The 24,176-nt window shown below is 47.0% G+C and overlaps 3 protein-coding genes across 3 annotated transcripts in view; 2 read left to right on the top strand and 1 right to left on the bottom strand.

Annotated features, from left to right (window-relative positions):
* Window positions 1-6,685, top strand: part of igf1ra (insulin-like growth factor 1a receptor) — a gene marked incomplete at both ends in the record, with an annotated part of 91,512 nt that extends 84,827 nt beyond the window's left edge. The window contains 5 exons of the mRNA XM_084452432.1: window positions 809-913; window positions 1,254-1,413; window positions 1,711-1,840; window positions 3,186-3,320; window positions 6,139-6,685. Coding sequence (XP_084308558.1) covers window positions 809-913; window positions 1,254-1,413; window positions 1,711-1,840; window positions 3,186-3,320; window positions 6,139-6,685 — 1,077 coding nt within the window. The remainder of the gene's footprint in view (window positions 1-808; window positions 914-1,253; window positions 1,414-1,710; window positions 1,841-3,185; window positions 3,321-6,138) is intronic.
* A 758-nt stretch (window positions 6,686-7,443) lies between these two features.
* Window positions 7,444-13,901, bottom strand: pgpep1l (pyroglutamyl-peptidase I like; the record flags this gene model as incomplete). The annotated part of the gene is made up of 6 exons (XM_084453263.1): window positions 7,444-7,490; window positions 12,838-12,992; window positions 13,081-13,307; window positions 13,463-13,579; window positions 13,712-13,764; window positions 13,871-13,901. 6 exons carry the CDS (start codon window positions 13,899-13,901, stop codon window positions 7,444-7,446), a joined length of 630 nt encoding a protein of 209 aa, XP_084309389.1.
* Window positions 13,902-15,087: 1,186 nt separating this feature from the next.
* Window positions 15,088-22,892, top strand: synm (synemin, intermediate filament protein; the record flags this gene model as incomplete). Its single annotated transcript, XM_084453262.1, has 4 exons — window positions 15,088-15,879; window positions 17,528-17,652; window positions 20,422-20,501; window positions 20,656-22,892. 4 exons carry the CDS (start codon window positions 15,088-15,090, stop codon window positions 22,890-22,892), a joined length of 3,234 nt encoding a protein of 1,077 aa, XP_084309388.1.
* Window positions 22,893-24,176: the final 1,284 nt, after the last annotated feature.

Genomic DNA, 24,176 nt, shown 5'->3' with positions numbered 1-24,176 from the left:
TAAAAGGATACACAACTCGCCCTGTTATAGCCCAGCTGTGACACTGCAAACTCGTGCAAACCAATACTGATAACGTTACTACTGTAGAGTTCTGGGAACAAGGTCAGAAACATTCTTACTGTAAGCTAACATACCAACTTCTTACTGTCTGATACAGCATGACTCATCCGCTTTATTATCAGCATAAATCATCACAATAGGACAGGAGGGCGCCTGCTGACCAGCTAGTAGGGTATCTCATTTTTGGTTCTCAATAAGGCATTTTACTGTCGGTAAACAGAGCGTAACAGCTACACAAAACAAGCCAAAAACTCCAGTTTTCCTGTCCACACGACAACACTGAAAGTGAAGTTTCTAAAAATGTTCACCCTGGATGGAGTTTTCAAACATGTCTGGTTTTAGTGGCCATTTGCGTGTGGATGGAATGCCAAACCGCTTAGAAAAATGGCCAGTTTCAAAAATACCCTTGTTCGTGTGGACAGGGCCTTAAATGTGGCTTAATGCTTTTCCCTTTGAAAGGCACTGTTACAGCCATTTAGCAAAAGCCAAGACTTAATTATTCAGCTCAGTTTTAATCATTTAGAGGCAAAGCGTCTTTTTTCCTTCAAAGCTCCTCAGTTGTATTAGTTTTAGAGGAGCCAGAATTTAAACGCAAGGAAAGTTCCTAATTACTTCAGTGAGGAGGAGGATATTGGCCCGTAGAAATCTGTTTGGCCCCTCATGACCCATTTTAAAACTCATTTAACCCACTGAGAGTCTGGTCTAACCTCCCCTGACGTAATGCCTTTGGGGGGCTCCGGGTTTCCAGGTGCGGCTGCTTGGCGTGGTTTCTCAGGGACAGCCCACCTTGGTGATCATGGAGCTGATGACCCGCGGGGACCTGAAAACCCACCTGCGCTCATTTCGGAAAGAGGTACAACCCGCCCCCCCCCCCCCCCCCCCCCTCGCCGCCCCACCCCTCCCCCAATCCCACTGTAGCTCCCTCCTGCTCTCTCTCTCTCTCTCTCTCTTGCTCGCTCTCTGCCTCCCTCTCTCCCTCCCTCCCTCCCTCCCTCTCCGGCTCACACATAGACTGGAGTTCTGTGGGAGACTCTACCCTGTGTGTCAGGGCATGACACATCGCACACACTCCCTCAGTCTATCTCTCATGTTGAGTGATGTTCCCTGGACTCCGGCCTGCATGGTCCGGTGGTGCGGCCAGTGCCGAGTTACTGAATGGGGCTGTCTGTGCTGCTCAACCCCCTCTGCCACAGAACTGCACCAGCAAGGTCCTGCCCCCGCTGAAGATGATGATCCAGATGGCGGGGGAGATTGCGGACGGCATGGCGTACCTCAACGCCAACAAGTTCGTCCACAGAGACCTGGCGGCCAGGAACTGCATGGTGGCGGAGGACTTCACCGTCAAGATCGGAGGTGAGAGGCCTTTTTCACACGCACGGCCGCGTTCACCCTGGCCTGTTTGTTGAAAGCCCGGACCGTCCCAGCTGGACCCCCGAAGTCAAGTATTTGGAAATCGCTGAGGAGCCTGGGAGGGCTCGTGAACACGCGTAAACAGATTGACATGGAGGGGAGGTGGGGTAGCACGGATCGGTCCTCCTGAGCCCCCTCTCCCTCACATTAAAGTTATTTAGTGGCTACTATCACTGTGGTTCTTCCAATCTCTTCCCATCTCTTCCCATCTCTTCCCATCTCTTCCCCTCCCCTCCGCAGACTTTGGCATGACCAGAGACATCTACGAGACGGATTACTATCGGAAAGGCGGGAAAGGACTGCTGCCTGTGCGCTGGATGTCCCCAGAGTCGCTGAAAGACGGCGTGTTTACCACAAACTCTGATGTCTGGTATGTCTCTTTCTGTCTCAATCTCCCTGTCTCGCGCGCACACACACACACACACATCGACACATGCAGATGAAGTACATGTACGGTAGTACACCAGCTGTGTTTGTGTGTGCTGGAACAGTTCATGTTCTCTTTGGAACTAGCTGAGAAACAGTCCTTTTACACGTACGGCCCGTGTTCTAAAGAGGCGCTCTCGCTCGGCCGTCGGCCCGGAAGGTTCCTTCCCATCCCTCCTCGTCCTGCGGAGCATATGTAGGGCTCGTTTGAAGTTGGTGTCCAAGACATTGACCTTTGCTGTCTGGTTACTGGCATGGTGACACAGAATCATTCTATTTTTACTGGAGATTAGTTCCTCTTGTTGCTAAACATCTTCTCATCAAGTCAGTGTGGAAACGTGGATCAAGGCCTCAGCCAGGTCTGTGTCAGGGACAGCCTGTTGCAGAGAAATATCGCTGTTTACAAGGTCTCTCGTTTTTGTTTCCCAATCGAAAGTGTCCCACAGGCTTGTCCCTACAAGCACGCTTAAACTACTCCAGATGTTTGTCAAATGAGGGGTTAGTCTGCCAGCAGAAACCCACCTCCATTCCGCACTCCATATCTCCCTCTTTGAAGTCGCCCAGATGAAAGCGAGCATTGTGGGAAGCCGTTCTGGGCTCCCATGAAACTGACCAGTAGGGGTCTTGATTTGTTTATGTAGAGAAGCTCTTTTGGGTAATGCAGCGCGGTCTCTCAGCACCATCCCCTTGCGTCAGCCGATTAGATACTTGTCAATTTTGTAAGAGGTTTTCTTGAGAGGCTATTGAACGCTGTCTTTGATCCGGCGCCAGTGGACGAGGGCACGGCCGTCGAGAGCGGACAAATATTCCCTGGCAACGTTGCGTTTTTATTTTTGGTGTCAAGGTTTTGGGGTTTTCTGTTGCAGTTCCGTCGTGGCCTCAGTTTCACTACGTTTGTAGTAATGAACAACACATGCGGTCAAGCAGGGCTGCACAGAACTCCTATACCTGTAATACGCATTCTAATGAACGTAGAGTCCTTTGGTCTCACGCACCATCTGCTTCAGTGCGACAGGTATTACACAACCAAGGCACCAGACTTGTTAAATGCTCTCTTAAAACAGTCTTGTTTTATGTCCTACAGGAGTCTGTATGATTTTAGTGGGTGACTTTATGAGTATGAGTTACCTTTCACAGTCTGGGGACTTGAGTGTGCGTGCGTGCGTGCGTGAGGTGTCTGCGTGTGTGGGTGTGCGTGTGTGCGCACGCACATGGGAGTGTATGTATGGGTTTGTGTTGGTGCATGAGCATGTAGGTGTCTTAACCGGCCTCCCTGGCTCCCCCTGCAGGTCGTTCGGGGTGGTGCTGTGGGAGATCGCCACCCTGGCGGAGCAGCCCTACCAGGGCATGTCCAACGAGCAGGTGCTGCGCTTCGTCATGGAGGGAGGACTCCTGGACAAGCCGGACAACTGTCCCGACATGCTGTAAGTCCCGTTACTCCACATTGTCTCGGACTGGGATGGTGACGGGAGGAAATTGGAGCATTACAGTAGCATTTGCCAACTCCTCAATCGCGTTTCACTCCTCTATACATCACAGTCCAGCTTCAGACCGTAGGCGCCTAGCCAATGTTTCATCCTCTCGCTGTCACTTTGTGTCATTGTCCTCCTCCCCGTAAGCACGAGGCCCTTGACGTCCAACGTTACACCTGCTTCTATTTCCAGTCGCGGTTGAATGTGCGTGGCCCCATCATGTGATAGGTGTGCGATGGCTGAGCCAAGCTGCCATAATCCAACTGGTGACATTTACGTCAGGGCTCAAATGGAGTGTGGTGACATCATGCCCCCTTCCCCCCCTTCCCCCCCTCCACACCAGTAAGCCCAGGGCAATAGAAGGGATGTCACTCATTCCTGCCCGGAGCAGGGGCAACACAGTGGGAGGGAGCGTATCACTGTCTGGCTGCTCACGAGCACACTATGTTAGTTTAAGAGAGAGAGAGGCAGGGAGACAGAGGAGAGAGAGAGAGAGAGAGAGAGAGAGAGAGAGAGGCAGGGGAGACAGAGGGGAGAGAGAGAGAGAGAGAGAGAGAGAGAGAGAGGCAGGGGAGACAGAGGAGAGAGAGAGAGAGAGAGAGAGAGAGAGAGAGAGAGAGAGAGAAAGAGAGAGAGGCAGGGAAGACAGAGGAGAGAGAGAGAGAGAGAGGCAGGGGAGACAGAGGATAGAGAGAGAGAGAGGCAGGGGAGACAGAGGAGAGAGAGAGAGAGAGAGAGAGAGAGAGGCAGGGAAGACAGAGGAGAGAGTGAGAGAGAGAGGCAGGGAGACAGAGGAAAGAGAGAGCGAGAGAGAGGCAGGGAAGACAGAGGAGAGAGAGAGAGAGAGAGAGAGAGAGGCAGGGGAGACAGAGGAGAGAGAGAGAGAGAGCAGGAATCCTACCATTAATGAAGTCATTCAGCCTGTCTGGGAAAGTGGAACAGGACAGCCTCTACGTCTTGTCCTGTCAGACTGTCTGCTGGTGCTGCATGCATACATGCTTTTCTCCTTTCCTCATCCTCTCCCTCTATCACTCCTCTGACCTCAACGAGAAGGCATTCTGTCTTTACCTCCACTCTTCGTGACTGACTTCACCTTAGAGAGAGAGAGAGAGAGAGAGAGAGAGGGGGGGGGGGGGGGTTGTGTTATGTAGACACAAACCTTGGGTTTCTATGGCAGCCAAACTGTGTTGTCCTGATTGCAGGAGCGTGTGGATTGTGTTACACAAGGGGGGGGTCCTCCAGGGTCTGCTCCCAGGTCTACGAGCAGCACATGGAGAAGGAAGGACAGAAGGCAGCTTGCTGCCGGCTGCCTTTCCTGTATGGAATCGGCGGAGAGTTCCAGAGGCCCGCGGAGGTCAACGCCGCTGTAGTTTCTGTAGCGGGGGAGAGGCGGGACTGAACGAGACGACCTGGGTGGAATAAAAGGCAAAAGGATGAGTCACATTTGGAGAGCTCTGAGAGATCTTCCCCTCTCGCGACGTTCTCACGGTCAGGTAGCTCTGACTGGGGAGTCGATTTCCAAATGTTCTGTCTAGAGTTTCAATAAAGACAGAAGACCACTATCGCTCCGGGGCTGGATGGGGGTGTGGGGAAAGTTTTTGCAGTTTACATAAACAGAAACTATGACGACATCAAATATACTGATGTAGTGAAACAAATTTGACCGTAAACAATGGGTTTCTGTTGAAGTTACAGTAGGTGGTCGGTCATGGTTCGCCTCCAGCCTTCTCCTGTTCTGGTATCTCTACGATGCGATCACCTAACTGTGAACTGTGCCACAATGTCTGGTCGAGGCATCCGGGTCTGATTGAAATTTGCTTAAAGGCGGTGAAATGTGTTGCTGGTGTCGGGGCAGGGCGCTGACAAGCAGGCAGGATTTATCACGGTGCATTTTCTGATTTCACATCAGCGAGTGATTGGCCCGGAGACAGATGGCGGGTAAGAATGCCCAGGGAGCCCATCGCCAAGCGGACAGGTTACTCTGGAACGTGGGCCGGGCTCCAAGCATTACACTCCCTTTGTTCACAGGAGGTCTCAGAGCCGCGCTTTGGCTGGTCTGGAAGTCCACTTTAAGGCCCCACTGCTCAGAGCCAAGTTGAAAAACGAGCCCCCTCTCCTGCTAGCTCGGAGTCCGAAGCGAGGCGGTACGGTTCGTAAGAAAAAACCCGCGCCACAGTGCCGGGGCCGAAGTGGGGGAAGTGTTTCCCCTGGTCCGGGAACCAGATGGAGGTCCATTGTGACTGTGATAGAGAGAAGGCTGAGGTGTTTGTGACAGGAGGCCTTTTAGTGGGTATTCTTAGCTTGTTTGTGAGTAATTGAAGCTGTGGTGTGTGTGGTAAAGCGTTGCGCCGTAGTGCAATAATTCTCTCCTTTTATTATGTTGTTTTGACACTTTTCTCTCGCTCTCACGTCAGCCAAACACGGTGCGCTCTCTTCTGTGATTTGCTGTCCTGTTTCATACCCCGAGTATCTACACTACTGGGGGCTGTAAATGACAAGATTCACACTGACGTTCTTATTATTCTCAGTCTGAAGCTGCTGTGTCACCTCATGACACTTCTAGAACTCTACTGACTGAGGTGGTAGGTCGTAGGTAGTAGTAGAGACATAAACTGGTGCACACTGCCACCTGCAGGTGGGAGGCGAACCAACCCATGAGCCGCACTGGAAGTGGTTGAGGATTTTGTACTGGTGTGTCCGACCTGAATCTTGACGAAGTATGAAACGGTGACCGTTTCAAAATGCTGTAACTAGTGCGTGTTCCCCACAGGTTCGAGCTGATGAGGATGTGCTGGCAGTACAACCCCAAGATGCGGCCTTCCTTCCTGGAGATCATCAACAGCCTCAAGGAGGAGCTGGACCCGCCCTTCAGGGAGATGAGCTTCTTCTTCAGCGAGGAGAACAAGCCCCCCGACACGGAGGAGCTGGACATGGAGGTGGAGAACATGGAGAACGTCCCCCTGGACCCCGCCTCCACCAGACAGCCCTCCGCAGTCCCCTCCCCCGCCCCGGGGGGTCTGGGGCCCGTGCCGCTCCCTCCTACCCAGCCGTTATCCCCCCTGCAAGGCCCCAGTACTCCCCTCCTGGGACCAGCCCCTCACCCCTCCTCTTCCTCCTCCTCCTCCTCCTCTACCCCAGCCCCCACAGCCTCTGCTGCCTCCCCAGGCCTGACCTTGGACAAGCACTCAGGACAGGCGGCCAACGGTCCCGTGGTGGTGCTGCAGCCCAGCTTTGACGAGACGCAGCCCTACGCACACATGAACGGGGGCCGCAAGAACGAGCGGGCCCTGCCACTGCCCCAGTCATCGGCCTGCTGATCCCAACCCCGCCCCCCCCCCCCCACCCCCCCAGGGGGGCCTGATCACTACCCCTCTGCTTCTCATACAGGGTAACGCAACCCCCTCCACCCCCCTCCCCGTGGAGGGGGGCGGACGAGTGACTGTGACTGACAGACATTCTCCTTACCGCGCCGTGTTAGATGTTCTCGTCATTTCTTAACGGTCGCGTTGTCGAGGCGGACGAATGAACACTGACGACTGAAACGACAGCACAGGAGCCTGCGGAGACCAGGGGTCTCCCGCCACGCGGCGAAGCTCTGGTGATTCCTACCTGTCGGAAAACCTGTACGGTTCTGGTTTTGTTACTTTTTAAAACATCCTTCTAGAATGAAAAGCATACTGGCTCATCATATTTCATTAAAGACTTTTTAGAAAGAAACAAAAAAAAACGTTTAAGCATATCTGCCAGAAAAACCAACAGAAGAGCACTTTTTGATGACTTTTGAGAGATGCTGTTTAGATCTAAGTGTGGGTGCATTTCTATGCATATGCTTGTCTCTCTCTCTACAGTATGGTACAGCTCTTCTTCCAAATCTCCTTCCATCAATCTCTCAATTCTCGTCTCAAAGGTCAAACTGAGTGACTCCTTTCTGATGCATTCTGGACTTCTGTCATTGGTTTATTTCCCTGTCAATATTCTATGGTACAGTAGGAGGAGATCCTATCAGGAGTGGTTAGAAATGACAGAGGAGGGACTAATGTGTCTCAGCCAAATTTTTGCCAAATCGCATCTTTTCTTAAATACGGTAACGGAACTCCCTCTTGCTCTTAGTTTGTTTGTCCACTGGAGTGGACACAGAGGGAGAATCAAGCATTAGAATTCGCACATTGCTGATTGTTTAGGTTAGCTTTTTCTCTACACAATTACAATCAAATTGTAAAAAAAAAAAAAGAAAAAAAAAAGATTTAACCTTTTATGTCCTGTGTTTAATGTTCCAATCAGAACCCTTATTTGTCATCTTTATGTGTAAGTTTCACCTGGGAGATGATCATCACCAACAGATACATTGCTGTTCAAAGCAAAGCGGACATGATGCCAAAACACCCGCAATCCAGATCCAAGCCTGAGACAGGAGAAGGTACTGGATCAGGTCTGGTCCAAGTGGAGACCTTCTTGTGAGCATTTTTCTGCCCAAGGCAGATGAGGCATTGTTCACAGCAGGTGATATCAGACTAGATAGTAGCCTCTCTATAATTCAAACATATAAATTATATATAGCGGTCTTACAGTTGTATGTTAGACCTAAGCATCATTTTCACACACGTCATTGGTTTGTCACTTTTATAACTTTTCTACGGTTCAGATGTTTGCCTCTATGTCTGTACAGAATGAAGCTGCTATTTTATTATTTTTCTGTTTTGTTTATATATATGGATATTATATATATATATATATATATATATATGTATATATATATATACATATATATATATATATATATATACATATATATATATATATATATATATATAAAGAAATCCTTCAGGTTGAATATTTTATGATCTCCACTACAGTCCATTTCTTATGCCTCATACTCTATTAGCAGAACTGGTCGTTCAGATCTAAAAATACTCAATTACCCCAGAAGGTTATTTGTATGACTAAATTGTGTCCATTGCCTTTTACTTTTCTACTAAATGTTTTCATCTTCATTCTGTTCTGTAGATTTCTATATTATATTATTATTATTATTATTATTATTATTATTATTATTATTATTATTTGGAATGGACACCTTAGCTCTAAGTGTGAGCGTGTACTTAGGCACCCTTCTTGTACTCGTTGTCTAGCACTGCGCCTAGCGTTGCCCCCTAGGTGCAACTCAATCTCAGGTTCAAGTAAAGGCTTTGCTTTCTCCATCATTCTCTCCACGACTGTTCTCCGCTTGTCTCTCTCCATCATTCTCTCCACGACTGTTCTCTGCTTGTCTCTCTCCATCATTCTCTCCACGACTGTTCTCTGCTTGTCTTTCTCCATCACTCTCTCCACGACTGTTCTCTGCTTGTCTTTCTCCATCATTCTCTCCACGACTGTTCTCCGCTTGTCTCTCTCCATCATTCTCTCCACGACTGTTCTCTGCTTGTCTCTCTCCATCATTCTCTCCACGACTGTTCTCTGCTTGTCTTTCTCCATCACTCTCTCCACGACTGTTCTCTGCTTGTCTTTCTCCATCATTCTCTCCACGATTGTTCTCTGCTTGTATTTCCTGTGACCTCTCTTCTTCTCTCTTGTCTGTGGAGTCCAACAACCTCCCCCACTGGCCCCACACTGATATGAATAGTATATTCCCCCCCACCCCCTCCCTGCCAGTGCCTCATTCTCAACACAGGATTAGTCACACAGGATGTTGTTATCCTACTGGATTTGGTCATTTAACCCATCCCCTTTCCTGCCTCTTAATTAACAGGGCTAATTGGGTGGTCTCTTTTGCCTTATTATCCCCACCACTAGCAATTCTGTTGCAGAAAACCCATCTGAAATCATAGTTCTCCCTTTGTGTTGAAGCTTTCTAGCGCAATATTATGCCACTCCTGTACAGTACTGGTATACATCTTCTGATCAAAGTGAAAACATGTCCTATAGTTTGTCTCCTTAATCATTGCATCTGTAAACCAAATAAGGATGGGTTAAAGTCCAGGGAATGGCGCTCATTTCAATGTTGTAAATGGAAGAACAGGTCTTACATGGGGGCTGAAAAGAGAATGAGTTTTTGAAGGATTTCTTATCTTTTAAAAATGTTGCTTGTTTTGTTTCTTGGAGGGTTATTTTCTGTAGGAGTGTTATTTATTTTTTTATTTCCCTTTTGTGATATCAGTTTCAATCACTGTATAAATGCCCCATGATTCAGTATAAAGTTGGATTTTTGTACAGTATGTTTTTTCTTTGGTGTCACGTCTAGGGTACTTAATTCTTTTCTCCCTCAAGTATCTACCTCACTCTTTTTAATATATGTCTGAAAAAGAAAAAAAAACCATTTACCTTTTTCTCATGACTGTATAACACAACCTCACAAATATATCGATCCGGATGAACCTCTCCAATTCTTCACAACTCACACACTGTACCTGGAGGGAGTGGAGATGGGATATCTTTCTGGTGGTTTGAATTATGTCCTGCTCTTTAGCGATTTATATCAAATTATGTCCCTGGTCCAAAGATTTTAACCACAAAAGAGAGTAAATTAGTAATATGAAGGTAAAACCCCTGGTGTCAGACTAGTACAGGCTTGGTATAGCACAGACACGGGTTGCTGAGGGAATGATCTGATCTAGTGCCACTCAGCTACTCTGTAGTTTGAGCAGTATTGCACTGACCTGGACAAAGCACACCCAGACCAACTGACTGTCAAAAGTCTAACTGACATTTGGAAGTACAGCACAGCACAGCAGTACAAGTGGTAAATGGTGCATTGGAAGAGACCAGGGAATAGTGTCATCAGACGTTCTACCTCCACTCCCCATCAAACAATCCTCTCTACAACTCAGACTCCTCAGATTGCGTTGCTGGCAAGGAGCTGTAGCTGAAAGATGACTTTATTTTCTGCATACAGTTCAAATCAATACATCAGAGTAATCACAGGGATATTGGCAAAGGGAGAACATTTCATTGATCGTTCCATAAACTTTACAGGAGAGAAATCATTGACTGTTATCATGTATATGGGTCAAAAAGGTTGAGATGTGTGGATGTTGTAGGATAGTGTAACAGTATGGACTTGCAGTTTGAACCACTACTAATATAAAAACCGCCCCCACAGAATGTTAACCCCCCTGGTTCATTCTTTGTACTGTATAACTGACTGCGTGTGTCAGTGAAACCATCCAACAACCTCCTAGTTATCCGATAATCTCCAACAGTAACTTTAACAGAGAACACAGCTCAGCATTTGGACATCCCAGCCCAGAGTGCTATAAGTGATAACCGAATGTCTCAAGTCTGTGCTAGGTTCAAAAATACCTTTGTTGTCAAAAATGAACTGGGAGAAATTTAGGGTTGAAATCACCCTCCGTTTGAGGGTTGCTAGGTACAGTAAATAATGATTCATAAGGACAACATGAGGGTGGTTTCCATGGGGTAGTCGAGGCTACAGAAGGAGTGTGTGGGAAATGTTGAAGGATCACACGCGGACTACACGTACGCGTTCCTGGATGTCTCGCTGCTAAGGAACAGCAGAACGACCCACTGCGGCCAGCCAGCCATAAGCTGCTGTCTCTCCTTTCCTCTCCCCTCCCTCTGTCTGTCTCTGTCTGAGCACCATTATGTCTGTCCATCCTATACATCTGCTACTAGTGACCGCCCTTTCCTATAACGAGACAAATCTAGAACATCCACACATACCGTGCAGTGCGGTCAACTGTTTGTACCCAGTGAGGACAATTCTTTTCATGAGCATTTTAACCTGCTATGCTTCGCCTGACTGTTCCAATTGATCTTGAGTGGACTGCTGTCTTTGCTACATTATGAATGCCATCGCCATCATCTTTTTAATCAATCTCACTCTCTTCTAAAAGCTGCTGCTGATAATAACGCTGTTTTAAAGAGAGTTTGAATGAGTGGGTTTAAATCATCTGGATGGTGTCGGTGTAAGGGAGGAAGAGTAACACAGTATCATGCAGAACGCTCCGATCTCTTAAAGGTTATTTTACATGATGAAAACAGCGCAGGAAACTTAGAGTAGTCTTGTGTAGCTAAAGGCAAGAGGAGTGTAGGCAGTGTAGGGATGATATAACAGAACCATATACCTAAGACTGAACACACATTTGGAAACTTGATCACTTTTGATTAACAACTGATCAAAGGGATACAATGAAGTGCAGCAAAAGAGATTTTGATTGGTTGGTCGACACATTGGTTGGTTGGCACATCACCGGTAACAAATGAATATATGTGCTACCAACAAATGCCATGTGCTTGTATTGTTGCATATCCATTTTATGTGTAGAATGCTGTTGTCTGTAATGATAAAAGATCTCTATTTATTTTATTTCCATCATTGATCTGAATGGATGATAGGGGTCTGTTGTGAAGTCAATAACTGTTTTTTATGGAACGCTGCCATGGTTTCTTAGTTACCAGTCACAAACCTGTTACGACCACAACTCAAGCAGACAGAAATAGGACAGGAATGTCCAGTAGATTACGGGTAGTCATGGCAAAGGTAAACAACATGAATATAATTTATAGAGGATTGGTTTACAGTAGAAATAGGTGCTTTATTGCATTGCCAGATTACAATAAAGACTACATTTAAGAGATGCATTTCAATCATCATGGTTCATTTCATATTATTTCTTCAGAATGTTCTAGATATGCAACCCTTTGGTTTCTAGAGGTTGCATTGATGCATTGAAATTGCAATAATGAGCTTGAGGTTTATCAGAATAATTTCTCAGTTTTTCTGCGTAGCATTCCGACAACTTCAAAAGGGGCCTTGATATACTTTTTATTTTATATCTACTTTCACAAAACCGTATCTTTGTGTAATTTCAATGATTGGAAAATATATTTGGTGAAACATCTTGGCTAGAATCTGTCTTCATGCGAGGTCTGGACCGGAGGCCTCCTGGTTTTTCTTGTCTTGTTGAGATGGTGTACTTTTGACATGCCATTCTCTCAATGTGTATCTGAGAACTTCTTGTATTTTCATTTTTTCTTAAATTTTGAATAAAAAAGTGAATGAGAAAGATGGCTTTTCATGATGTCTGTTTAGTTATGGGTTGGCATTTGCTGTTTAGATAGCCTAACATCCTAAGAAAGTGTCTTACTGTATATTTTGGCTGACTATATTTTGGCTGACACACACACGCACACACACACACTGTATAAGATATGAAGTGAAATTGAAGTGCTTTATTTATGGTTTTAATCTGTCAAAGGGTGCTTTCCTGTGTGAGTGGTCAACCCGATGCAGCCACGTCAGTGTCTTCACTGATCTGAGAGGGGGAGGAGGAGGAGGAGGGAAAGGAGGAGGAGGAGGTGTTGGTGGTGGTGGAGGAGGAGGAGGAGGAGGGAGAGGAGGAGGAGGAGGGGGAGGAGGAGGAGGGAGAGGAGGAGGTGGTGGAGGAGGAGGAGGAGGAGGAGGGAGAGGAGGAGGAGGAGGAGTTGGAGGGTTTTAAGGAGGAGGAGTAGCTGTCTAGCCGCTGGAGCAGGGTCAGGATAATCATCTGCAGCAGGGGCACCAGTTCATCAGAAGAGGCCCGGCTGCCTGAAGCAGGCACATGGATGAAGGCTGCCCTCCCCCGACCGTGGTACAGGGAGCAGTAGTACACATAATCACACAGGTATCTGAGGGAGGGAGGGAGAGAGTGCCACGCATCAGTCCTGAAGTCTGTCTCCAACACAGTAAGGGCAAATCTAGGAGGTACCTACGTACCGCCCTGCATCCCTCGAGTAAACGACATCCTTCCCTGCTCGTCTGAGTTGCTTGGAGAGGGACCTCATGTCAATCGTGGAGTCCAATTTGTCTGGTCCTCCATCGATGCAGCAATGATTGACAGGGCAGGAGCCACAGACATCTCTATCACGGTAACCATGGTTCTTCCCAGTCTGTTCCAGAAAGATGGCTCTAGAACCCGGGGCTATGCCGAGATGTATGGCAAACTGGAGTCACACAGAGAATGGCACTATGACAAATAGGAGACAATTGCATTGCAGTAACAATACCATGGTTGCACTGAGCACAGTCTTGGGTAATTTGTTGCAGAAAAAAGATTTAGTAGGTGTCAAAACCAGACCAATGACCATGGACTATTTACGTTTGGATTTAAGGTTTCCCAAATGTCAACTATGATCTGCTGGGCTGCGCCGTAGCTCACTGGCAACTCCTTGATGTGGACCTGTACACGCTCTCCTAATCCAACCGCCTTCAAGCTCTAAAAGAAGCACAACCGATCCAATACTGTAGGCCCCATCATATAGTTTGCTCAAATTACTATGGGAGAGTATGGCTGAGCTGTAGTCAGCCTATAGGCCTATTGTACAAATAGAACGCTGCAGTTCGCTACCTGGGCAACTTGCCAACTGGGATTCTCCAAATATTGTCTGAAAGGTCCGAATCCTGGTCAGTAAAATAAAATAAAGTGCAAATGTCTATTAGGCAAGACCAAAAGACTGCAAGAAAGTTCTTTTGTTCCACTGTATCGCTCTAATGTTGGCGAGCTCACCTGTTACAACGACCACAATGTTTGTATCCATGAAGCGCAGCGCCTTCCACCTTATCTCTGCAGAGAACAGCACATTAAGGACATCGAATCACTCTCTACAGTTCGCTTGATCTTATCAGTCTGTGCGACAGACTCCTCGCCCCGTCTGTCCACAGACCAAAAAATAAATCTTTCTATTATTAAGCTGGCCCTGAGGAGATCAAATTAAACATGGTCCTGGTCCAACTCTTCATGCTTGCTGCCTCAGACCGGGCAGGCGGTTTTTGCTTTTATTCCATTTCCAAGCCATTTTGGCCATGGCCTACTTGAGGAGAATTGTAGTTGTAGTTGTAGTAATTGTAGTAGTAGTAGTAGTAGGCTAGTAGTTGTAGTAGTTGTAGTAGTAGTAGTAGTAGTAGTAGTAGTAGTAGTAAATAATAATAATAATAATAATAATTATTATTATTATATATATAGATATAGATAATAATGATAATAATAATAAACTGTAACACCATCCATAGGCTACAAAAACTGCAGCTCAAAGTGCTTTACAAGGAAATTCCATGCGCAGAGTGCTTCACATAAAAATAGATAAAATGAACAACATAAAACAGGGACAATAAGATGGAAGATAAAACCCAATAAAAATAAGATAAAAAACTGTTATTAAAATAAAAAATTGAATAAAATACTACATTTTAAAAAGAACTGCAGCAGTAAGCAAGTGCAAAATCATAATCATAATCCCAAGGCCCAGGGCATACACTAATTCCTTTCGCCTCGTTAAATATAATTACACCCAGAAGAAATTAGTAAAACATAATCCCAAAAAGAAGAAAACATAATTCCACTGCAGCATTAATGTTTATTAATCTTAACTACTGTAATCAGAGACAGCTGTTGATGTAGGCTACAGTATCTATTGGCTTACCAACATAAGAAATACAACACCTATGTCTTTCCACTAGGGGGAGCTATACCATTGGAAATTAAGAGTAGGTTTTTTTTGTTGCTCCCAGCATCTGCCAGGAAAACAAACCGCTTGAACAGATAATCAAGCCTCCGCCCACCTTCAGCACTTGTCAAGTCAAGCCATCCCAGCTAAGCGACCACTCCATCACAGCTCTGCTCACGGGCGCACACACCAATGAGACCGGGACATTTTATTTTCCTTTACAGTTTAAGAAATTTTATTTAATATCCACAATCGGCGTTTTGGTAGCCTATTTGACAAAATGTTACAATTTAGGAGAACTTTTGAAACTGAAAAACTTCAATTACAGGAGCTCAATGGCAGACTTGGCCACTACCTCTCAAGAACGAAACAGTTGGAACAAGACAACGCATGTCTCATCAGTGAAATTAACAAACTAAAGCAACAGAAGACGTTGGAATGGGAAAACCAATACAAGAAGGAGATGCGGGAACTGAGGAACATGGTGGGGCAGTTGTCCTTCGAGAAGTCCCAGGCTGAGATGGAGCGAGAAATACTGTGGCGAGAGTTTCAGATGCTGCAAGCTATGTGTTGCGAGGAAACGGTGGTGCGTAAAGACATAGGAGGTGATCTCAAAGGGTGCGAGAAACAGCTCCAGAAAGCCCACAAGACAAACGAATCTCTCGAAGAGCGTTTATTTCAGCTCGAGAATGAGTCCAAATGTATGGAAGATGCGCACAAGCAAGAAATCGCCCATCTCCGGAGTCAGGTGTACTCTCGGGTGGTACCCATCGTTACCCAGAAGTACCACACCGCTGTCTCCATGGAAGAGGTTCAAGATTATGCCCGTAGCGTGTCCGAGGGTTGGATCGATACCTTTGAGATGTATCAGAAGAGGCTGGACGAAATGGAGGAGTCCATCAGGGCAGATCAGGCGAGAATGGACGACCTTCAAAGGGAAAAGATGCTCTACATCTCAGAACTTGAGAAATTACGCGCAGAAGCTGAAAAACAAAGCCAGATTCAAATACATCTAGAAGAACAGTGCATGGACATGCAGGACAGTTTCCGTGCGGATGTCAACGAGTATCAGGTGAGACATTTTTCGTCTTAACCCCCCCCCCCTCATGTTTAGCATGATGCACTGCGTGCAAATGTGTTATTGTAGTTATTAATGCCACAGTAAGTGTTTGGCCTTTCCTGCCTACTCCATGGTTGATAAAAGAAAGGGGAGTGGACACACTGCGTCTCCCCATGAGGAGCGCGTGCCCTTTGAGGTGCCACGCCCACTGTCTGCAGGAACAGGCATCTGGCATAAACACCAGATGATCATCACTGCCCCCTTAATAGACAGTCACGTGGTCTTCGTTTTTCTTGGAGAAATCAGCAAATGCCCTAATTGCAGTTTATTTTGATACATTAGAGATGTGTCACACAATTAACACTGCACAATTACAGCACACCCACTGGACTCACAAACGGGGAAAGGTTATTGCTACAGGACTGGGGAATTGATACACGATACACACCTCCTTCAGCAGCATCACTGTTCAACTCGGAGGGGCCTTGTAACTCTGCAATTCTAAATGTGCACAAGTGGATGTACTGTTTAAGTGACCATCCAGCACCTGTTTGACTGTTAGAACCAACGTGAGGAGTGATGCACACACAGCCTACACGGCCTGGCCCTCACTGGCTTCAGCTAGCGACAGACGAATAGAAGCCCAGGGTTAAAGGTTTTAAAGTCAATGCATCTTGACATGCTCAACACTTTTAATCTGTCTGTGACATTGAAATAGCCACTCCTGTGGTGCTGGTAGGCAAAGCGCCCTCGTGTCGTCATTATGAAGGAAAAGACACACTGACTCGGACAGTATTTCACCCCAGACTGAAAGGGTTTAATATCTAAATGGAAGTTGTCTGCCTCAACATATTATGGCTGTTAGCTGCACGTCCACTTAAACCAATTTGCTGTCACTGTTACAAATCCCTATTACCCTAGGCACTCAAGATGGAGCTGCAAACAGGTCAACCATTTTACTCCTGTGCGCACACTTAAGTGGCTGTGCTGCAGTTGAGGACTCTTCAAGTGCAGTGATTTTTCACTGTTCAAAGAACAATCCTCGGACAAGCCATTTGACACTGGCGCTCTGTCTGCTGTGGACAGCCACATGTTGTGCCAGGGACACTTAGGGAGAGGCGGTTGTTTGTCTTTAGTGAGTGACAGAGCAACAGGGGACTAAGGTGTCTCTAGAGGCCTTTAACCAGTACACAACAGGAGGCTTTGCTGTCATGTGCACTGACAGCACCCCCTGTGTCAGTGTCTGGATTAACTGGCAAGAGATAAACAGGAATGTTAGTTGCACCAGAATACCTCACTGAATCTGACTTAATGGATCAGTAAAATGATCTCTCAAGTGCTGTAATGAGACAAATCTGTGCACCAAAAATGAGACACATACTGTACACATACAGCACACACACACACACACACACACACACACACACACACATAGACACACACACACACACACGCATGCACACACACACACAGACAGACACACACACACATGCACAATAAGAAAATGTTTCTTTTTACAATATGGGGCAACTGTGCAGTATACACAAAATAATCAGGGTTTAGCACAAATAAAACACACTTAACAGAAGTGTACTGTAATGTACTTTGCAGACTTGATACAAAAGTTGACAGTGACAGGACTTTGTGCGTTTGTTTGCAGATCACTATCGAGCAGCTGGAGCAGGAGCGAAGGATGCTGGCCGGCAGCATGGCGGAGAGGGTGAGGGAACACCAGGAGCTCCTGCAGGTCAAGATGGACCTGGGCATGGAGGTGGGGGCCTACAGGTGAGGCTGCTCCGCCCACCGGGCGTCCCTCACCTCGTTTATCACCTGAGCCTTCCTGAGACCGCCATCACGAAATCGACAGTACCTCCTCACGATCAGATACAACTTCACGTCCCACCGAAACGTCCAGTTAAAAATGCAAAGCAGCATTATTGCAGACTAGTGGACAATAGAGCTTTGTGACAAGCTGCTTTTACTCAAATTAGAAAGGGAGACAAAGTGCTGACTGTGTTGAAATGAGAAAGAGATGGATGGTGTTAGTGAGTGTGAGACTTGTGGACTCGGGAAAGGACTGCGTGTCTCCAGGGCATGACTCTTGACCTGTTAGTCCGTGGTGCACTCAGTGTGAACCGCTGAGGGCATTTCTACTGATTTGATTGATTCGAGTGATTTGATTTAATCCATCAGTGTAGCAGTAGAGTGGCCTTGCAAATCAGCAGTGCCATTTAGTACTCCTCCTCTATGGCTTCATTTACTCCTGTTTTACAGTACATTAGGAGATCCACCGTCTCAAAACCAGTGGTATATTAACAAACATTTCTGTTATTGCTATTCATTCTAAAACTCCATAGTTTAAGTTGTATTTGAGTTTTGATTTTAAGGTAAAGCAGAGTCATCGTCCATTTTAGAATGTATTGAATTCCAGGGGAGAAATGGTTGAGGCTTGATATAACTATGCCATGTACTGTAAAGTACCATGGTGACCATAACTACATCCCAACTATCACAACAGCAGCAGCTATTTTTGCTTGAGGGTACTATTATGAGTCATGCATGCACATTGTTTTATTTTTATCAAGCAACTAGCACTTAGTATTAATTTCTTATGACACATCCAAATATATACTCACGTGTTATATAAGTGTTATAACTGCCATTCATTTACTTATCACCTCTTCCATCCAGAAGACTTTCAAAACACTCACACTCTCCTTACCCACTGTCCAGGCATGTAGAACCCTCACCATGGATCTTGTCCTCTGGTCTGTGGCCTGTTCCAGGGCTGGTTTGTAGCCTGTTTCAGGGCTGGTTTGTGGCCTGTTTCAGGGCTGGTTTGTGGCCTGTTTCAGGGCTGGTTTGTAGCCTGTTTCAGGGCTGGTTTGTGGCCCGTTTCAGGGCTGGTTTGTGGCCCGTTTCAGGGCTGGTTTGTGGCCTGTTTCAGGGCTGGTTTGTAGCCTGTTTCAGGGCTGGTTTGTAGCCTGTTTCAGGGCTGGTTTGTGGCCTGTTCCAGGGCTGGTTTGTAGCCTGTTTCAGGGCTGGTTTGTTGCCTGTTTCAGGGTTGGTTTGTGGCCCGTTTCAGGGCTGGTTTGTGGCCTGTTTCAGGGCTGGTTTGTGGCCTGTTTCAGAGCTGGTTTGTGGCCCGTTTCAGGGCTGGTTTGTGGCCTGTTTCAGGGCTGGTTTGTAGCCTGTTTCAGGGCTCGTTTGTAGCCTGTTTCAGGGCTGGGTTGTAGCCTGTTTCAGGGCTGGGTTGTAGCCTGTTTCAGGGCTGGTTTGTAGCCTGTTTCAGGGCTGGTTTGTGGCCTGTTTCAGGCCTGGTTTGTGGCCTGTTTCAGGGCTGGTTTGTGGCCTGTTTCAGGGCTGGTTTGTAGCCTGTTTCAGGGCTGGTTTGTGGCCTGTTTCAGGGTTGGTTTGTGGCCCGTTTCAGGGCTGGTTTGTGGCCTGTTTCAGGGCTGGTTTGTGGCCCGTTTCAGGGCTGGTTTGTGGCCTGTTTCAGGGCTGGTTTGTAGCCTGTTTCAGGGCTGGTTTGTAGCCTGTTTCAGGGCTGGTTTGTAGCCTGTTTCAGGGCTGGGTTGTAGCCTGTTTCAGGGCTGGTTTGTAGCCTGTTTCAGGGCTGGTTTGTAGCCTGTTTCAGGGCTGGTTTGTGGCCTGTTTCAGGCCTGGTTTGTGGCCTGTTTCAGGGCTGGTTTGTGGCCTGTTTCAGGGCTGGTTTGTGGCCCGTTTCAGGGCTGGTTTGTGGCCTGTTTCAGGGCTGGTTATTGGCCTGTTTCAAGGCTGGTTTTTGGCCCGTTTCAGGGCTGATTTGTTGCCTGTTTCAGGGCTGTTTTGCAGGCTTGTCCCCTTAGTCTGTGTGTGGACGGCGCTCCCATGCACAATGCCACTTCTGCACTTTGTTTAGAATATCTGGAATAAACGGGATGTCTTCCCTGGAGATGTAGTGGGGGAGCTGCTCAGTCTCTCCGAGTCTTGTCTCACATGCCTGCATACACATTGGGATTCATAACAGAGGAGGCTGTGGGCCGGAACACTTGAACCGTTATTTTTAGGTCGGCCTTTAGGGAGGGACACTGGGGACTTCCATGGAGGTTACCGTAGCTTTGTAAAGCACTCTGACTGGAGCTCTCGCTGGTTGTTCAACCTTCCCTTTGTTATCGTATACGGTTGTTCTACCTGTCCTTTGTTGAGGCATACAGTAGGTGAGCTGCTTTAGCATGTGGTGTTTTTTTTTGTTGGGTGTATTTCGGTCTCTTGTGGTAATGGCTTATTGTTGACCTCCGATCTTTCCTGTATGTGGCCAGGTCCATGGATTGTGTCCATCATCTGGTAGACTGCTCTTGTGTTTGAGCTTGAGGTCTTGAGATGGCAGAGCAGGGTGATATGCATTCTCTTGTGAGGTAACTGTGTTTGTTATCGAACTATGCCGTTCTTAATGCGAGACAACCCTAAGTTGTCCTTAGAATAAGAACTTTCTCGTTTTCCATTAATTAAGCCCTTGCTCTAATGAATGAATGGATTTGATGTAATACTGTGGTTTTATTTTTCTCTCCACAGGGCACTTCTGGAAGCAGAGAGAATAGATGCAAAAGAAGTACACATGAGGGCAGACCAACACCAAAGAGAAAGAATAATAGGTAATGTACACAATTTTCATTATAAAAGTTTTCGTTGGAACATTTTGTTGCAATACGTACTGAATTACATTTACAGTGACATGGTTTTCTGTTTTCGAGTGCGATTGATGTGACTTGATCTACAACTAGTTTATTACCTCACTCTCTGCCCCAGACATCAAAATGCCTTCACAACCCTACACTCCCAGGACGTCCGCCTCAACCAGACAAGATCTAAGGAAACATCTGGACGTCAGATACATGGAGCCGACGTCCAGCTTGAGAAGGTCCCCTGCGCCGACTCACCTTCGTCCCACCAGTCCTTCCAGAGTCATCCCTATCTCGGTCTCGGGCAGAGCCGCCCACCAGAGTCCTCCAGCCAGGAGGGACATGGTGGCGTTCGCTAAAGCGTCCCAGTCTGCAGCTGCAGTCACCAGCACCACTAAGCCTGTGCCCCAGAGTGTCGCCTCCAGCACCAGTAAACCAGTGGTCCAGAGTGCTGCCTCCAGCACCAGTAAACCAGTGGCCCAGAGTGCTGCCTCCAGCACCAGTAAACCAGTGGTCCAGAGTGCTGCCTCCATCACCAGTAAACCAGTGGTCCAGAGTGCTGCCTCCAGCACCAGTAAACCAGTGGCCCAGGGTGCTGCCTCCAGCACCAGTGAACCTGTAACCCAGAGTGTTGAGGAGAGGAGTGAAGATATGCAGAAGAAGGTGCTGGAGGAGAGGAGCGTGAGATCCAGAGAGGTTCCACAAAAGCCGGTGGAGACATTCAGCCCCATCCCCTCTGCCACAGCTGACCCAGGATCAGTGAGAGTGGTGTCACCACCAATGATGAGTCTGGGTGAGAGCACAGAGGAGGACAGCAAGATGGAGGAGGAAGCCACAAAGAGGGATGTCAGCGTGTCCGAGACGAGCAAGAGGGAAGCTGGACGAGAGGAGAGAGGAACTGCATATGGGCCTAAGAGTACCGAGGCCTCAAGCGAGAGGAAGGTATTAGACTCTGTGTCTATGGAGGAGATCATTGAGAAGGTCATGAGGCCTGCTGGCCTGGATGCAAAGCTTAGCTCCTCTGGAGACTCGAAGGTCACCTACCATGTGGAGAGAACGGAGCAGGAGGACGGGACAATCAAGACCCAGATCATCTTGGAGTCCAAGGTGGAGGAGGAGCTGGACTTATCCCAGGACGATGCCCTGGAGGAACTGCTCAGCACGGGAGTGAAGAAGATCTCCCTGGAGGACATCAGAGGGACCCCAACGGGAAGCATGATTGAGAACCTCCTGAGTCTGGGAATAGGGGGGGAGCTGGGGAACAAGTCTGTCAATGTGGAGATCATTGAGGAACCCATGGATTCCCAGAGCGATGAGGAGTATGAAGACGAAGATGAGGTGAGGTCCATGCCAAAGTTCTCCCAACCCTCCTCAATGTTCTTTCAGATCGAAGAGCTGGAGAATGTCCCACATGACAGTCAACGTCACGAGAGTGGAGCTGATGTCATGAAAACCTCACGCGGTAGTTACAGCTCTGTACAGGTTCAAGAAGAATCCAGAGATACTGAATCTCCTTATTTCAGCCTTGACCAAGAGTCTCAAGAGTATTTTGTCTCCACACCTGATGACAACATATCAGATCCGGAGGAAGGTGGTATGTCTTCGTATGGACATTATGGAGTGGTGGATGACCTATCAGATGAGAGGTACTACCAAGAGGGCGGGCTTACGGCTGGCAAAATGTTTGAGCATGTTGGAAGTGGAGGTTACACATTCATGACGAGTGATCACTCATTTGTCAAAGAGAGCTTCCCAGAGATCATTGAAGAAGAGATTCATGTCTCACCCACAGTGCAGGAGTCAATGCTTGGGTTCCTGAAAGAGGACATGCATCCTCAAGAGCAGCTAAGGGGGGCTCTAGAGCAGCTGCAGGGTTCGATGTCGACCCCTCTGAAAGAAGAGTTGTCCCTCCTCACAAGAGCCGAAAGCAAAAGCCCTCAGAACCTGGCTGTCGACGTCAAAAAAGTGCAACAGTCGTCCGATAACGGAAGCATGACCATTGTGGCCGAGCTGAATGTTTCTCAGAGTCTGGAGGATGTGGATTCCGGAGTAGCAGAGGGGGGCTACTCCATGAGAATGTCCAGAGTTCAGGACATTACAGGCAGTGAAGGCTTCACCTCCTCCACGACCGAAGTCACAGAGAAACATATTAAGCTGGGCCCAACGGAGAAATCTTTCACTTTCCAGATGGATGTCAACAACGCTCAGTCCCAGGGCGGCAGCCGGGCTGAGGGGGTACAGTTCGCCACAGAGGGAGCCGAGTTTGGCCGAGGGTTGCAATCTCAAATGATGGATCCTCCGCTTAGGGTCACTCACGAGAAAAGGGTCGCGACAGTCTACCTTGAGAGCTTCAATGACCAGTAGTTCACACGCCAATTACATTACTGCCCTCACTTAACCGCGTAGCAATCAATCAATGGCAAACAACTATGAGGTGACATCACTGGCTGTGATTAATATCTTCAATTTACATACCTTCAATCACAGTAAGAGGAACTTTGCATATTATAGTGACATCATATTTTAACGGGTGATTTTAATAGAGTTGGGTTACTTATTTCTACACCTTGGTCTATCGCTGGCTCTTAGATCTATATATTTTTGTACTAACGACACAGCTTCAATCTCTCGTATTGCCAGAGATACATAATACTACCAAATATTAAATTATACTAATATGCTATCTATCCGCCAATGTTATGGTTAATGTTACAGTCTTAAGTGTTGATGTGTGTAGCTACAGTAGGGGAAATACATTATTGTGACAAGGTTCAAAGGAAGTGTTTTCTTGCTTAGGGATTCTGTACGTACAAAGATGCAGTGATAGAGGGATATTTGAATGTGCTTATTATCATGGAATGTAACAAAGAAATTTGATTCCTATTAACTGATCTGTGTTCTAATTTAATTGGAAATATGAATACACTGATCAATTGCATGCAATAGATTCACATAAAGGCTCAATGAAATGATCACTGAAACAAATGACAGTGATTTAGTGAATGTGGATTAAACCCATGCTCTTGTGGGTGTGACGGTCCTTTCTCAAACATCTAAGCCCAAGTAGAGTTGTCAGATCATGACGCCCTCTTGGTCTAATGGTAACTACTTGAGCTCAGCAAGTGGGAGACAGGAGTTTGATTATGGAGCATTTCTAAATGTAATAACATAGCAGATCTTGTTATATCTTTTACCCTTCCAGTTTACTTTGGTTTTAAAGGGAGAAGTTGTCTGGCCATTTTGAATTCCCAAGAGAGGTGTTTGTCTGGTGAGGCAGTATGTTTGACAGACCAAGACAGAATGAGGGAGACTGAGAGGCTATGAGGAAATAAGAGGGACTTGAGTATGAGAGGGTGCAGGAGACAGAGAAACAGTCAGACCCAAGGCTCCCATGGGACCTAACATGCATCTGGTGTCTGTAATAAATCACATTACAAGTATTCCCTTGGCAAAAGTTGTGTTGTTAAGACAGGATTCACCTTGGGTGAGTGGGCGTTCATATCCACTGTGGCTATTTTAGGACTTGAGCAACAGCTTAGTAGCACGGCCTGTGTGTGTGTGCGTGTGTGTGTGTGTGTGAGAGAGAGAGAGAAAGAGCTCTGAGTAGAGCAGACGTGATCTAATATGGCTTCACCCCACATGCCCATG

This window comes from Borostomias antarcticus (genome assembly GCF_949987555.1).
Source record: "Borostomias antarcticus genome assembly, chromosome: 18".
NCBI classification, from domain to species: domain Eukaryota; kingdom Metazoa; phylum Chordata; class Actinopteri; order Stomiiformes; family Stomiidae; genus Borostomias; species Borostomias antarcticus.
Note: the sequence above shows the minus strand (reverse complement) of the source record. Positions and strands in the feature narration are given on the sequence as shown.